The sequence below is a fragment of the Rattus norvegicus genome, chromosome X, assembly GCF_021556685.1.
Source record: "Rattus norvegicus strain SHRSP/BbbUtx chromosome X, alternate assembly SHRSP_T2T, whole genome shotgun sequence".
NCBI classification, from domain to species: domain Eukaryota; kingdom Metazoa; phylum Chordata; class Mammalia; order Rodentia; family Muridae; genus Rattus; species Rattus norvegicus.
Genome location: NC_141554.1, coordinates 142,260,257 through 142,274,273, shown reverse-complemented (window position 1 = coordinate 142,274,273; position 14,017 = coordinate 142,260,257). Strand labels below are relative to the sequence as shown.

Below are 14,017 nucleotides of genomic sequence, written 5' to 3'. Positions count from 1 at the left end.
TGTGACGGTTGGAGAACTGAGTATGGAAAGAAGGTTCTGGTGAGAGTGGGATTCTAAATAGAGGATAGAGGAATATCTAGTGGGTAGAAGACTTGGAGAGAAGGGAGGAAGTCAAGGGCCATGTAGGATTCAATGTTGAGTAATGATCTTAGACTGTGATGGAAGGCAGGTGCCTGTGGAGGAGGGCTCTAGGCTCAAAGCATGGATTTGAGGCTCTTCTGTGGGAAAAGACATCTGTAGAGAAGGATAACGTTCCCATAGTCGAGTCCAGAAGCTCTGGGGGACGACAAGGCAGAAGGTTAGGGTAAAGGTGATAGGCCCCAGTAGCTCCTCAGGGACATTAGGAAGTGAGTAGACTGGGAAGGATCTCAGGAGTGTGGAAGATTGGGTCTGAGGGTGCAGTGTTCTTGGAAGGCAGGAGGATGTAAGTGAAGAATTCTACAAAGGAGGAGAATGAGACTCCGGGAAAGCAGAGGACAGGCTAAAGGAGTGTGACAAGGGAGAAGACACAAAGGAATTGCAAGAAACTAAGAATGCAGGAGGGACGGCAACCAAGCAGAAGTCACGGGAGAAGCAGGAGTTCAGAAGTAATCACAGAGGTCTGGAAGGCTAGAAATGCTGGGTGTGGGCTCAGAATGCTAAAGATGGGATAATTTGTTTAGGGCATATGAGCAGGGTGGGATAAGGGAAGGAAAATTTCTACGAGAGATTGGGACACTGTGTTCTAGAGGTAATCTCAGAATGCTTAGGAATCTAGGTATCAGCCAGGGAAGGTCCATTTGAGACTAAGCAGGCAGAAGGAAAATGGCGAGAGATTGACTTAGGACAATGTAGGTAACTGGGTGAAGGCCAACTCCTGTTTTGAAATATAGAAGGTCCCGGAGCAAGCGAATAAGTGGCTGAAGAGGAAGAAAGGGACTCTTAGGTCAGAAGCAAGTTTAAATCTAGGTATGAGGGTTGTTGTTGTGAAGAACCATAGGTGAACAGGAAGTGAAAGAGGACAGTAGGCCAAGGAGGAGGGCAGAAAGATGAGGGTGGATGCAGGAGTGTCAGAAGGCGGCACACACCTGGCTGTAGGAGCCCTGGAAGGATAGGAGTAGGGAGCCTTGTGTTGGAGGGGGGGACTGGCAGACACAGAAGGTTCCTGTGAAAAGACCACAAAGGAAGGGAGTCATTTTGAGAATGACAATGTCTGCTTAGGAAGACGTTGCCTAGAGTATGTCTAGAAGAACAGAGTTAGTCAGGATTTAGAGGGCATGGTAGGAGCCTAAAAGGATCACAGGCTGAGTTCAGGTCCTGGAGTGGAGGATGAGTGTTTGACAGCTTGGGGGTCTATGGAAGAGCAGGATGGTCCCAGAAACTTGAAAGCCTGGGTGAAATTTCAAGGCACTCTGAAGGCATGAAGATTGCTGTTGTTGACACACATGGCAACAAAAGATGGGGATAAGGACACATGAGAGACTAGGAACACTGATGGCAGGGAAAGGGCAGAGGCTAGGAAGGAGGAGAGGCTGTGGTAGAGAAGGCTACAGTGCTGTAGAGGAGAGCCTCATGTTTGGCAGTTTATCAGGAAGACAGAGCAACTGCAGAGAGGACGATCAAGTTCAGAAAGAGGGTAGCTAGTGAAGTTCTCAAGTATTTACATAGTCTAGTGGAAAGCAGGATTAGGGATGCATCAGGACATCATAACTACAGGTAGGGGGTGATAGAGATGGTGGTGGCGGTGGTGGAGGTGGTGGTGGTGAGATATTTGACTTGACTTGAGCTCCAGAAAGCCAGACAGAAGCCAGTAGGCTCAGAAAAATGGGAGGTGGCTTCGGCTTTGATGGATGGTAGGACTGAAAAAAAAAAAAAGACAGAGTACTAAGACAGAGGACTGTGGGTAGGTCAGGAAGAACCATAGTGAAAGTCAAGGAGATTGTCGATTTATTCAAGAGGATGTTGGGAAGGTGTGGTGGGAGACCAGAGGGTCAAGGGAGGCTAGGAAATGAGGAATGGGTGAGTTGAAGACAAATGGAAGGACAGAAAACTTGTGAAAGGTGGGAGCTGCAGTGTGATGCCAAAACTTCAGCTGGACAGGAACAGTCTGGGGACAGAGAAATGCCTCAGCTGTTAGAACAATTGTCTGTTCCTCTAGAGAACCCAGGGTCGATTCCAAGCCCTTTCCAACCAAAGTCCTGGGAAGCAGACTCTCTGCCTTCTTCTGGCCTCCCTTAGGAGCACGCAAAGTCAGAATGTTCACACAGACCTTTCAAATAGGGTGAAAGTTCAGGTAGAATAGGGAGTATAATAAACAGAGGAAAGGTGTGAATGAGGTAATGAGCTGATGAGTAAGAACCTGTTGGGGGAGATCTGTACCTTGAAGAGGAAACAGACCTCACAAGGGAAGCTTGGAACATGCAGAAGGGAAAAAGTGTAGGAAAGGGTTTGGTGAAGAAGACAGCAGGCTCTGGAATGGTGGGAGGCCAGGGAGGACAGAAGTCTGGAGAATGTGACAGGATAAAGAGTGATAGCAGGCGGAGGAGGAAGGACAGGAGATCAGGGAATGTTGGAAAATAGAAGCAGTTGCCAGAATGGTTGATGGTTTTCTAAGAGGACGCTGATTACATGAGGTTCAGGAGTCTGTAGGAGCCTGACCCATGATACAAGGTGGGAACTTTGGGTAGGAAGCTTGGGAAGAGTCTTGTTTACTGTCGTCTTGGTTAGAACATGAAGTTCTCAAGGAAGCTCACTTGTACTTGGGACACTAGGGGCTAGAGAAGAGTAGGGAAGAGGCTTACCGGGGAAGTTGGAGGGAACTTTAGAAGCTGTGGGAGAAAATAAACCCAAGGAATGCAAAGTGCTTACGAAGTGGCACAGCTTATGAGAGCAGTCTGAGAGGGAAAATAGAAGAGACTGGAGAGGGGCAAGGAGTCTCAGAAATAAGAGCAAATGAATATGAATTTGGACGAAGAGCTCAGTTGGAGGGCAGAATCTGTTGTGATGATCAGGCATGTGGCTAGAGGCTGGAGGAGAAAGCGAACAGGCCACTGATGGCTAGATAGGCCCTCAGGACGATCAGGGATTCATGATGTAAGGGGAGGAGAGCTAGAGGCTGGCAAGGACTGGAGGCTCTGGGAAAGGCAGAGAGCTCTGAGGTGGAGACCAGGAAGTTCGAGTGGAAATTAGGAGGCTAGTGAATGGTCGAAGACTGTAGAGGACCACAGGATCTAGAATAGGAAGTTAGAGACGGCTGTGATGAAAGCTGCAGGTTCCAAAAAGTGAGGGAATTTTAGAAGAGGGCAGAAGGATTAGTGACGGCCCAGAAAGCCATAGGTGAACAGGAAGTGAAACAGGACAGTAGGCTGAGGAGGAGGGCAGAAAGATGAGGGTGGATGCAGGAGTGTCAGAGGGCGGCACCCAGCTTGGGTGTAGGAGCCCTGGAAGGATAGGAGTGGGGAGCCTTGTGTTGGGGGCAAGCAGCAGACGTAAGTAACAGGTTCCTGTGGAAAGGCAGTTTCTGGCAGAGGCCAGGGGATTCTGGTAGTAGAAGAGCCTGTGAAGTATACCGGAAGTTGACTAAGGAGAGCAAGCATGAGCCTCAGGGTATGATGCAGGCCTCAGACTGTAGATGGTCTCAGAGTAAGGCAGGAGGCTCAGCCTCACAGTGAGTCCTGAGGGAAGAAGGAAAGTTGGAGAGAGGTGAAGAAGCTCATGTGGATAGAGTGAGGACATGATACAAGTTTACTGGGGAGGGCAGAAGGCTCTGGGGAGGAATGGAGGCTGGGTTCAGGAGAGGTGGTTAACCTAGATGTTTGGAGTCTGAGGATTATGAGTGCAGTTCAAAGAAGGCATCCAAGGAAGGGTAGATGAGGAGGAATCTGGGCACCAGGCCAGCGAGATACTAGGAGTGTGCTTATGATAGCAACAGACACTGGGATTGGGAGAATCTAGGACAGGGTATAAGGCTCAGGAGGAGTGCAAGACACTGGGGAAGGGACCAGTAGTTAAAGAGACAGTATGAGGCTTGGATGAGACACAAGGCTAAGACAAATGTGAGAAGTGTGGGGCATGGGAGAAGTCTAGAGGAGAACAGACAGATGCATGCTATGGGGTAACAGGCATAAAAGCAAGGAGGAAGACAAGACTCTCAAGGATGGGGGAGCAAGGACACATGGGAGGCATAGGTATGTGCAGAACAGTAGGTAAGATCTGAATAGTAACAACAGGATTTGAGATGGTAGAAGGGTGGTTAGGCCATCAAGTGGGCTGGGGAAAGGATGGGAGTCAGAGGTAGAGGAGGGCAGGCTGATTAGGAAGGGTGTTGATGTTTGAAAAGGAGCTCTAAATGCTGTGTAAGAATGCAGGAACCCCCTAGAAAGGTCTGGGAGGCAGTGAAGCAGGACCAGGGTGGATGTAGGAGACTTTGGGATGTCTTAGGTATGTGGGGAATATATGGGCAGAGGGGGAAAGCAGAGGGGAAGGGAATAGTTGCAGAGGGCAGAAGGCACATGGTAGGGTGAGAGGACTCTGGAGGGAGCAAGGGAGAGCAGGAAGCTAGGAGAAGTTGTCAGAGGCTTAGAAAGGTAGGAGCTCAAGGGAAGGCCAGAGCACAGGCTGGGTGGGCAGGGCAGGGCAGAAGTCTGAAGGACAGAAAAGACTGGGGAGAGGGGAGGTAGGATCTGGGGTAGAAAGCAGGGAGGAAACTAGGGGATGAGGGCAGAAGGCTCAAGAGCAGCAGGGCAGGAGGGTAACAAGGAGGGTAGGGAGTTGGGAAACGGTGTGGACATGAGGGAAGGTGGCTGGACAGGAGGGCAGAGGGTTCAAGAAGAAGCTGGGGTCCCGGAGACGGTGTGGAAGAAAGCAGAAGGCTGAGGGGAAAGGTTGAAGACTGGCTGGAGAGATGAGTTGGTTTTCTGAGTGAGAAAGGCCAGGGTCCATGAAGAAAGGTGTGGAAAGAGGGCCCAACATTTCTCAAGGAGCAGCCTTCCTAGGGGAGTCAGAGATAGGCCCAGGCTATTCAGAGCATCCTGGATTGAGGTGTTCAAGGAACACTTGCTTGTCACCAAGAGCTCCCCACGGACCAGAGTGCGCTGATAAGAAACCATTCCTATCCAGCCTTGGTCGTGGTTCTTGTACCCTGTAACAGTACAAGCATGTACCCAAGTCCCTGAGCTGCACTGTGTCTGTCCCAGTCATCCAGCAGGTCCCACGGTCCCTCCTACTGTTGCAGGACCACATAGTTCCTGTGAACCCAGGGTCCAGACCTATGGGTGACTTTGTGTGAGGAGTAAGCTCTGCTCTATGGGGACACTGACCAACTTAATTCCGGGGGACTGGATGGCGGTTGGCCATGGCTGTGGATAAGCACTGCTGCTGCTCAAAAACTTCATTTATTAAAAATAACAACACGAACTCGGTCCTTGTTATCTATCACTGCAAGGGGTTTTCTGGGATTCTTCAGAAGATGACGATTAGAAAGTTCCCAGTCTAGTAGAGGAAGATGGCCCATTGGCCACTCTGATGCTTGCCGTCTGGTTGGATCTAGGCGGGCTCTTGACCTGGAAGTTCATGGTTAACATGTTCTTTAAAATTCCTAACTTAAGCATTTGCGTTGACTGGGACCCTCTATTGGCATGAAAATAATGAGGAGAGATTCCCAGGGCCAGTGACCCCTACGACTTGTTCAACTGGGGTCATGGAGATTGCTCTCCAGTTGTAATTGGACCGGATGCTCTGAACCATCACCACGTTGACCATGTGGCCTACGAGAGGGGTGTATCCCAAAGGAAGGTGCAGGGAGTCGAAGGTGAAGAAGATGGTGTGGTTCAACATTCCTTTTCTCCTGTGGATACTGGTCACACACACCTGTCAGAGAAAGGGTGGCATTGAGTGTGAACCCTTGGTCACACCCTGTGCCTCCACACTATCAATAACCTCTTGTGGACCCCCTCTGTCACTGTTGCCTGTCCTGCCTGCTATGCTGCCAACACTGGCATGCTGTGTCCCCACTACCCTGACAGAATCCAACATCACACCAGGTGAGGAGGAGGCTCTTGGTGGAGCTATCCTGCTCAGGGGAGACCTTGTCCTACACCTTAGGCACCTATGGCCATTAGCCCCTAGGCTTAATGTTGAGAGATCAGGAATTGAGTAAAACAGAAAGACAGCATGAAGTGAACTATTACTCCCGCCCCCTGTCACTCTTGAAGGCATGATTTCATGTGTACCTTTGTGGAAACTCATTTTCATGTTAGCTTGCCCACGGCCCCACCGCGACCTCCCGCCCCCTGGACCCCCACCTTCCCGGCAATGTTCTCTGGACTGCTCCCTTTCCTTCCTGTTGTTTTAGAATATCCCAAGTAACAGTCAACCTAGCAAACCCTGTGCCTCAGAAGCGAAGCATGTCCATGTATGTTCTCTGGTGCCCTTCGTTCCTCTTTACAAAGTCCTCCCACTGAAGCTAATGACACAGGGAAGCATGCACCCGAGTGTGCACATGCGCCAGCGCCCCCAACAGATAGACAGGCACTAATATCACCACAAGAAGTGTCCCAGTGACCCAACGATGTGGAAAACCATTACCTCTTCCAGTCGCCTCCGTTTTGTGGCCTTCACTGAGTGTACTGTGATTTTTGAAGATCCTTGCTCCACAGAGTACTCGATATCTAGCCAGTCCCCTTCGTAAGGCGTAAACCCTAAGATGGCTAAGAGAACATTGAGTGGAAAATTCTACATCTCGCTCCAGTCTCACCTTTGCAGGGTTCTGGATAAAAGCGATTACGTTTTAGCTTTGTCAAGTAAAAGTGGCTACATTGACTTGTAAGACCACAATCAAGCAAGCATCGGGTGTAAAGTGCAGGCAGCTTAGAAATCTTGCACCTAGAATGGAAATTTATCATTCGTAGGCACTGGTTTTCCTTTGCTCCCTTAGCACAGTCAAATGGGCAAATGGGCAATGGCATCACAGCCTTTTCTTTGGGGCCCCCGAGGATTTACTGCTCAGTTGGTCACATCCTGAGTCCTTTTGTGGAGACAGAGTCTCAGAGTCCCAGGTTGTCTTCAGGCTGGCAAACTCTCTCCCCTTCCCTCATCTCTGCTGTGCTGTCTCCCTCCCTTTGTATCCTCTCTCCTCTTTGGTCTTTATATTCGTATCTCCCTCTCTCCCACTCTCTCCCTCTCTCTACTTCCCACTCTTTGGTTCTCTACAAATCTCTCTCCTCTCTCTTCCCACCCCTGTATCTCATCTTCTCCTGTCTCCTTCTTGACTCCTTCTCTCCCTCTCCCTCCACACCTCCCTCAATCACATTCATCTTCCCTGCCTTTTCTCTTCCCCCTTCCCTCTCTCTCCCTCTCTCCTTCCTTGTCTCTATTTCCTCTCCATTCCATTCTTTCTAGAACACCCTCCTGCTCCCTCCCACTGCTTTCTCCCTCCTCCTCTCCTGCTCTTATGCTGGTCTCTGCATACTTTGCACCCTCTGGCTCTCTGAGGCCTCTCTCTCCCCAGGTAAAGACACACACACACACAGACACGAACACACACACGCACAGAGACACAGACACAGACATGCACACACATAGACATGTACACGCACAGACACACACACACACACACACACACACACACACACACACACACACACACACACACACGGGAGCCCATAGTCCGAGAAGTATGTGCTCTAAACTACCGCACATATATAGCCCGTGAAAGAAACCTTTAGTAATGCTGTCTAGATGGAAGTGGTATTCATCAGCCATGTAGATGATATCGTTCTTCACATGGGAAACACAAGCCGATAGATCTTGGATCTTGGAGTCAGCTCCCTTAGGCACATTGTCTTCTGAACAAATACAAACCTACAAGAGAAGTTTGCAGCTTGTCTCCTTGGGAATTCTTTCTCCTCTGGGGTCTTTCTAGCACTCAACATCAGTTCCACACTCATTTCCCTCAACGTGATCTTTCTTCCAGGCACTGCCTATCCACTACCACTCCCAGTAGTCCCCAAGCCTATGAGGCATTGCCCCACAGGCTGGTCTGTGCCAGGACGCCACAAGCCCTCACAGCTACAGTCTCTAATGGACCTACCCACAAGCCTCCTGTCCAGGACCCATTGTCACAGGGCCCACTCCCTTACCACCACAGGGAATGCACACAGGCAGATTCAGATGTCTATGAGGACCACAGAGCCACCCTTGAGTAAACTGGAAGTGCACGGGTTCCTCCCCTGTGTGGAAGGGACAGACAGTGAGATGTGAGCTTTGTCTCTGTGTATGCACATGCATTGAATCCAGCCCTGCTAAGTGTTCAGATGGGACTAAACTGTGATTGGAGCCATGATTTAATTCCAGGTGAGATAGGAATTCCTAAGACTGTGTTCCTCACCACCATACTGAAAAGAAGAGCTACACATGACACATAAAACACTGAATACCAAAAAAGTCCAAAGGTCAAGGAGATGTGACAAAAGGCCGTGAGCCTTCCCATTATGTTTTATGACAGCCCCCCCAAAGTGCTAGCTCTGTAAGCAGTAATGATGCATCTGATTATTGGTCAATGGCTGTCAGAAATCAAAAAGGAGGCGTTCTCCTGAAGACTCCCCTAGCTCCAGAGAGAATCTCAGACTGTTTTCCCCTCTCCCTTTGCAAGGCTTGCGACCTTCACAGCCCTTCCTCAGATCCTGGTAAATGGGCCGTCTGTGGAGGATTATCAAATCTCTGTTCTACAAGATAGAGTTTCATGACTCTATAAACCATAAAAACCATTGGATCTCACACCCAAAATGGGAGAATCCTGTGCATCGTTAGTGTGGCTCGGTAAGTGTTTTCTGGAAGGTTAACATACAAGTCATTTGAGACAGCACTCCCACCTTTGCGACTGTGGCCTTGAAAACAGTCTTTTACCAGACAAAAGGCAGCCAGATTTGCAAGGTGGTGCTGTCTCTAATACTTACGACTGTTGATCCTACTGATTGAACACTGGAACAACACAGGGGTTTGTGCTGTAAAATGTGGGACTTACAGTTGGGTATGGTGGCATATGCACCAGGCCTAAAAGACTGAGTGTGGAGGAACCTTTGAGCCCATGAGATTTCAAGTATGCCCGGACAATAGAGATCCACCAGAAACCATTGTTAATATCTCTCTCTCTCTCTCTCTCTCTCTCTCTCTCTCTCTCTCTCTCTCTCTCTCTCTCTCTCTCACACACACACACACACACACACACACACACACACACACACACACACAAGAAAAGAGGCCTTTGCATTTCATGACATGCTCCAGAGGAGCAGTACTAGAAAGGTTGCTTTGAAAGAAGACAGCTAATTTGAAAGCCCCGTGGGAAAAGTGAATCCTCCCAAACCTATGCAAAGCTTACTTCTTTGGCTTTCAATTCATGCAAGACTGGGTCTTCCTCCACATATGCAAGGACTTTGTCTCCAGCTTGCAGGGGCATGGCACCAATTACAACGTCAGTGCTGAAGAAGACACAGTCTTCAATCCAGCCGTAATCATTCCCGCAACTGGTCACGATGCCCTTCACAACTTTAGTGTTTGGTTCGCCTGTGAATGGGGACACCGCAGATGCCATGAAGTAATTACCAAAGCAAATGCCCATGGTAAAGAATCCTTGCCTGGGATGACATGGTACACGACACGTGCTTCTGCAAACAAGGGTTCTGATTTGAAGAAGACATGTTGAGGACTGGAAGCACTATGTGGCCACTGCAGGACTCTGAAGGCAGAATGTTAAGGTCCAGTCTTTCCTTTGCCATGCTCTTCATAGGAAGAGAATGAGCTGAGGACCAGATAGCCTCGGTTATAACCCTTGTCCTTCCCTGATGGTCTACATAACCACAAGAACATTTCTTAGAGTCCCTGACCAGTTTTGCAATTGGTGTCTCCTGATTTCTCTTGTGCACATTAACCAGCACATACGTGACCACTCCTTGGCAACCGTGTCTTGTATACCTTAAACTTCCAATGTTATTGCTGTCAGTGTGTCTGCAGGTGGACATTCTCTACGGAACCACAGCCACTGTAAATTGCTGCTGGCTAAGTTACCGTGGTGAGTTTCAGGACTCATCAGAGACAGCCCTGTAAACACAGGTATTTCAACCCTGCTACTAGGGAGAATGGCAGAGAAGGATCAAATGGTCAAGACCTTCCTAAGTTTCCTATGAAGCCTGAGGCCGTCCTGGGGCACAAAGTGTGTCCTTGAGTTAAATTCCCAATGTGAGCTAAGGACCTGGGCTGAAGCTGAGTTCTACACTGGGTTGCCTGGCCTGCAGGAGACCCTAGCTCCCATCTCCTGCATGACAACCGCATGCTTCATGAAATGGATTTGTATTCCTGAGGCCAAGGTTCACATCGTGGCACTAGACAAGTCCACGACTCATTCTTTATGCAGCTTAGGTTGGCATCAAACTTGTGGCCCTCCTGCCTTCACATCAAATTGTCTGTAGCCGTGGTGGGGAAAGACTAGAGCTTCTTTGGAGGCATTGCTCCTGAATATTAACCACGCATTGACACCAGGAATCACCAGATGCAAGTTAGAGTGACTTCAAACATGGATGCTCTACTAACTGGATTTGTGTGTCCCTCCATGGCTTCTGCATCAGCTCCTGCTTCCTGCCCTGTGCAAGGTCCAGTCCTGACTTCCTTTGGTGATGAACAGCAATGTAAAAGTGTAAGCTGCATAAACCCTTTCCTTCCCAACTTCTTCCTCATGATACTTGCTCAAATAGAAACCCTGACTAAGACAGATGCCATCCACCTGAGGAAACCTTATATGGCCCTAAACTCCCACCACCAAGAGGCCTTTTACCCATTCTGCTTGAGGGCTGACTAAATGTGAGACCTGAGTTGCTGAGAACAAAGTGAGTTGTACAAAATCATGGCCCCTGAACTTCTACCCATGGCAAAGCACTTGGACTGACTTCATTCTTCCTTCCAAATAAAGCTGGGAGTGGAAGCAAAAGGAAATCCATGCTCAAATGCAGAGTGCCTCCCTGCTCCTGGAAGTAGAAGACAGACTCTCAAGGGCCTTTTGCATCCCAGGTCTTGGGAATTGGTCAAGGTCGTTCCCACATGGACCCACCAAGAGATTTTGGTGGAGGATCAAAGTTCTCCCAACCATGGGTACCTGCTCCAGCGGGCAGCCACTGAGTGCAGCTGCAGGTCTAACCATCCCCCCCACCCCCACCCCGCCGCTGCTCACAGCTAAGGAGGGCCTTTCTGAGGGGTTTCATGTAAAGAAGACTAGGACACCGAGTGCCCGAGGAGTACCTTCAAGGTGTGTTCGGTCTCTTTCCACAGACTGAATATTCCATTGGAAGAAGTACAACAGCCTGAGTAAACGCCTGGCACCACAGTCAGAGAAACAGCTGCAGCAGGTGCACGAAGGCCGGGATGTCGTGACACCCATGGTGCCACCTCTTGATTTCTTCCCTCAAACCTGGGAAATGGTACCAGATGGCTACTGGGCAGCCCTCCGGACAGCCAGGCTCATCTTAGCACCCTGGCAGCTCAACAGGAGTCCCTTCCACAGCCTCTCCTGAGAGCTTGGTAACCAGTGGGCATTGTTCCAGAACAGCCAATGGGGGCAGAGCACGTTCTCATAATGCTCCTCTGGCCAATGGCAAGCTTCGGGCGGAGAAACATGGATCCTCTATGCATTTTGTCCCGGGGATAGGAAGAAGATATAAATGAACTATCTGATGATGCCTGGCGCGTTCTCTGAATGTTGGGAAGAGATTAGTGCAACATTCGCTGAGAGGACTAGAGCTCTGGCTTAGGCCCGGTGCCCCAAATGTGTCCCTGGGCGAACAAGCAAAATCCAGTATGCATTCAGAATAAAAATTGACCATTAATTGCCTAGCCAGTTTTCAACAGTGGTCGGGGTCGGGCTCTGAGTTAATCTTGAGGGTGGTGCGGTTCCTGTGAGTAAGCCAGGTAGTGTTTGGCAAGGTAGTGTTCTTGAAGAGCCTGTGGGTCCAGGAAGAATTTCACTTTGGGGCCCTGCACCATGACTGGGATAGCGATCCTGTGAGTAGGTCAGAGCCATCTTCAACACTTGCTGTTCATGCTAGCGCTCCTTGGATGGAGGCCAGTCCTGCATTATCATAGACACTCCTAATTCTCATTGCTAACATGCATTCACTGTTAGCTTGTGTGTGCAAGACATCTGGTGGACCTTGACTCATTCCTTCATCAACTCCTGCGGACATAGTGAACACAACAGGCAATGGCCTTGGCCCTATGGCTTTAACTTCCTCAGAGCACAAGAAAAAGCCACTTGATACAAAGGGTGACTAAAAGAAGAAAAGGGCCCACAGTGATAAGTCCTCAAAGCTGACCATGAGTTCCCTGCAGGAATGAGGTTTGGTAGCGCAGTGGGACTTCAAGGTCATGATTGAGCCTTGGTGTAGAATGGAGAACAATCAAGGGGTAGGGGATACATGCAGAGCGACCAGCGAAGCAGAAGCTTCCCGTTAAAGCCCAGAGAAGAGCTTCCTTAATTGCGAGAACATCCCAGATATGATTCAGGACATGAGTGTGCTGGACTTGTGGGTAAATGCCGGCCATTCCAGCACTTTCAATGCAGGAACAGAACCATCTCTAAGAACCTGTGGCCAACATGGTCCATGTAGTGAATTCCAGGACAACTCAGCCTGTGTACTGAGACACTGTCTAAACAAGCAGATAGAGTGACTGAACATGAGAGAGAAAAGGGAGAGTTACAGAGGGTGCCAATGGGAGAGAGATGGCAGGGGAGGTGGTCAACCCGAGGAGCCCTTCCCTCAGCAGCCTTCTTCATCTCCAATCAAATCCACTAGCATTCTCCCCGAGGAATCTCAGACCAGTCCCGAGAAGGAGCACAACGTCCAACCCTTCATAACCACGTGTTGGTGGCAAGAATGTTTCACATCACATGGTTCAGTTCAGGGTGGCTTATGTGACAGGAAGCAGGGTGCCATATGCCGAGAGCACTCCTGTCACATCAGGAACTGCACTGCCTCTTAATCCTGTGGCAGAGAGAGTTGCAGGAAGCCTGAATTAGGGCATGTGATCAGGGGAAGATGTGGAGCTCCAGTTTCTACCACACGGTCTCTGGGTGTTGTTCACCAGGAAAGGCTAACCTTTAAAACCAGGAGCTAACTCTACCCAGCTCACCTGAATGCCCAGCAGACACTAGCCAAACACTGTTAGGGTCAACTCTGCCTCTCCACAGTCTGCTGAGAAGTACATGGCTCTGGATTTTCTGGGAGCTGTGTGATCTGCTATCACTAGCTGGTCCTGTTTAGGTGTTTGAAACCTCATCTCCAACATTAACCCCAGAAAACACTGTCGCTTTGCCCTTGACCCATGTGTGCGTAGAAGCCTGTCGCACAACACTAACCTGAAAAACACATTTGAAAATCCTGTTTGGTGACAGAGCTCACAATGTGGAAATGCAGAGATCAAGTGTCCAGCAGCTTCCTGTCAAGTGACGGCAGTCAGGTTGGGTAGGAAACACGAGGCCTGGACGTGCAGTCATCAGGAACACTGCTGCCTTCATTCCCTCTCCCTCCTTCACTGTGGGTCACTGGTTACCTCTGTGTAGAGGCTTGTTATTCACTCAGGAACTATCTATCCTGGAATCTATGATGCCTCATCTGTGTCATTCCTGTGTAAAGTTGAAGGAAGAAAGATGATCTTCCAGCTCCAGTTTTTTTTTTGAAGTCCATGCAGACAGAAGGAAATTGTTTTTCATATAGGATAAACCAGCCCAAGATGGGAATAATTTTTGGTGGTGGACAATCTACACCCTGGCATTGCCCATCTTACAGGAAGCAGATTGAGCCTCTCTGCTGAGATTAGCACAGGCTGTACTTTCTTATAGGTCTTGGCCTTCCAGGCCTATGGGTGTCTTTGCTTCATGGACCAGACTTCCGACCTTGCTACAGCCTTGCTGAGAGGCTGGACCACGGTGGTGTCCTGACTACATTAGTGGCAGTATTGCCACCTCTTCCACCTGTGCCCTCTGTCCTGGTCC

General features: G+C 49.5%; 1 protein-coding gene across 2 annotated transcripts; it reads right to left on the bottom strand.

Annotated features, from left to right (window-relative positions):
- Positions 1-5,353: 5,353 nt before the first annotated feature.
- Positions 5,354-13,648, bottom strand: 4933416I08Rikl (RIKEN cDNA 4933416I08 gene like). Of its 2 annotated transcripts, none has more exons than XM_087601024.1 (5): positions 11,269-13,648; positions 9,359-9,543; positions 7,698-7,839; positions 6,565-6,686; positions 5,354-5,847 (listed from the first exon to the last, which is right to left on the bottom strand). In XM_087601024.1, exons 1-5 carry the CDS (start codon positions 11,405-11,407, stop codon positions 5,608-5,610), a joined length of 828 nt encoding a protein of 275 aa, XP_087457150.1. In that variant the 5' UTR covers positions 11,408-13,648; the 3' UTR covers positions 5,354-5,607. The 2 variants fall into 2 exon arrangements, with proteins under 2 accessions (XP_087457150.1, XP_087457151.1); XM_087601025.1 differs by having other exon boundaries at positions 6,565-6,677; positions 11,269-13,007.
- Positions 13,649-14,017: the final 369 nt, after the last annotated feature.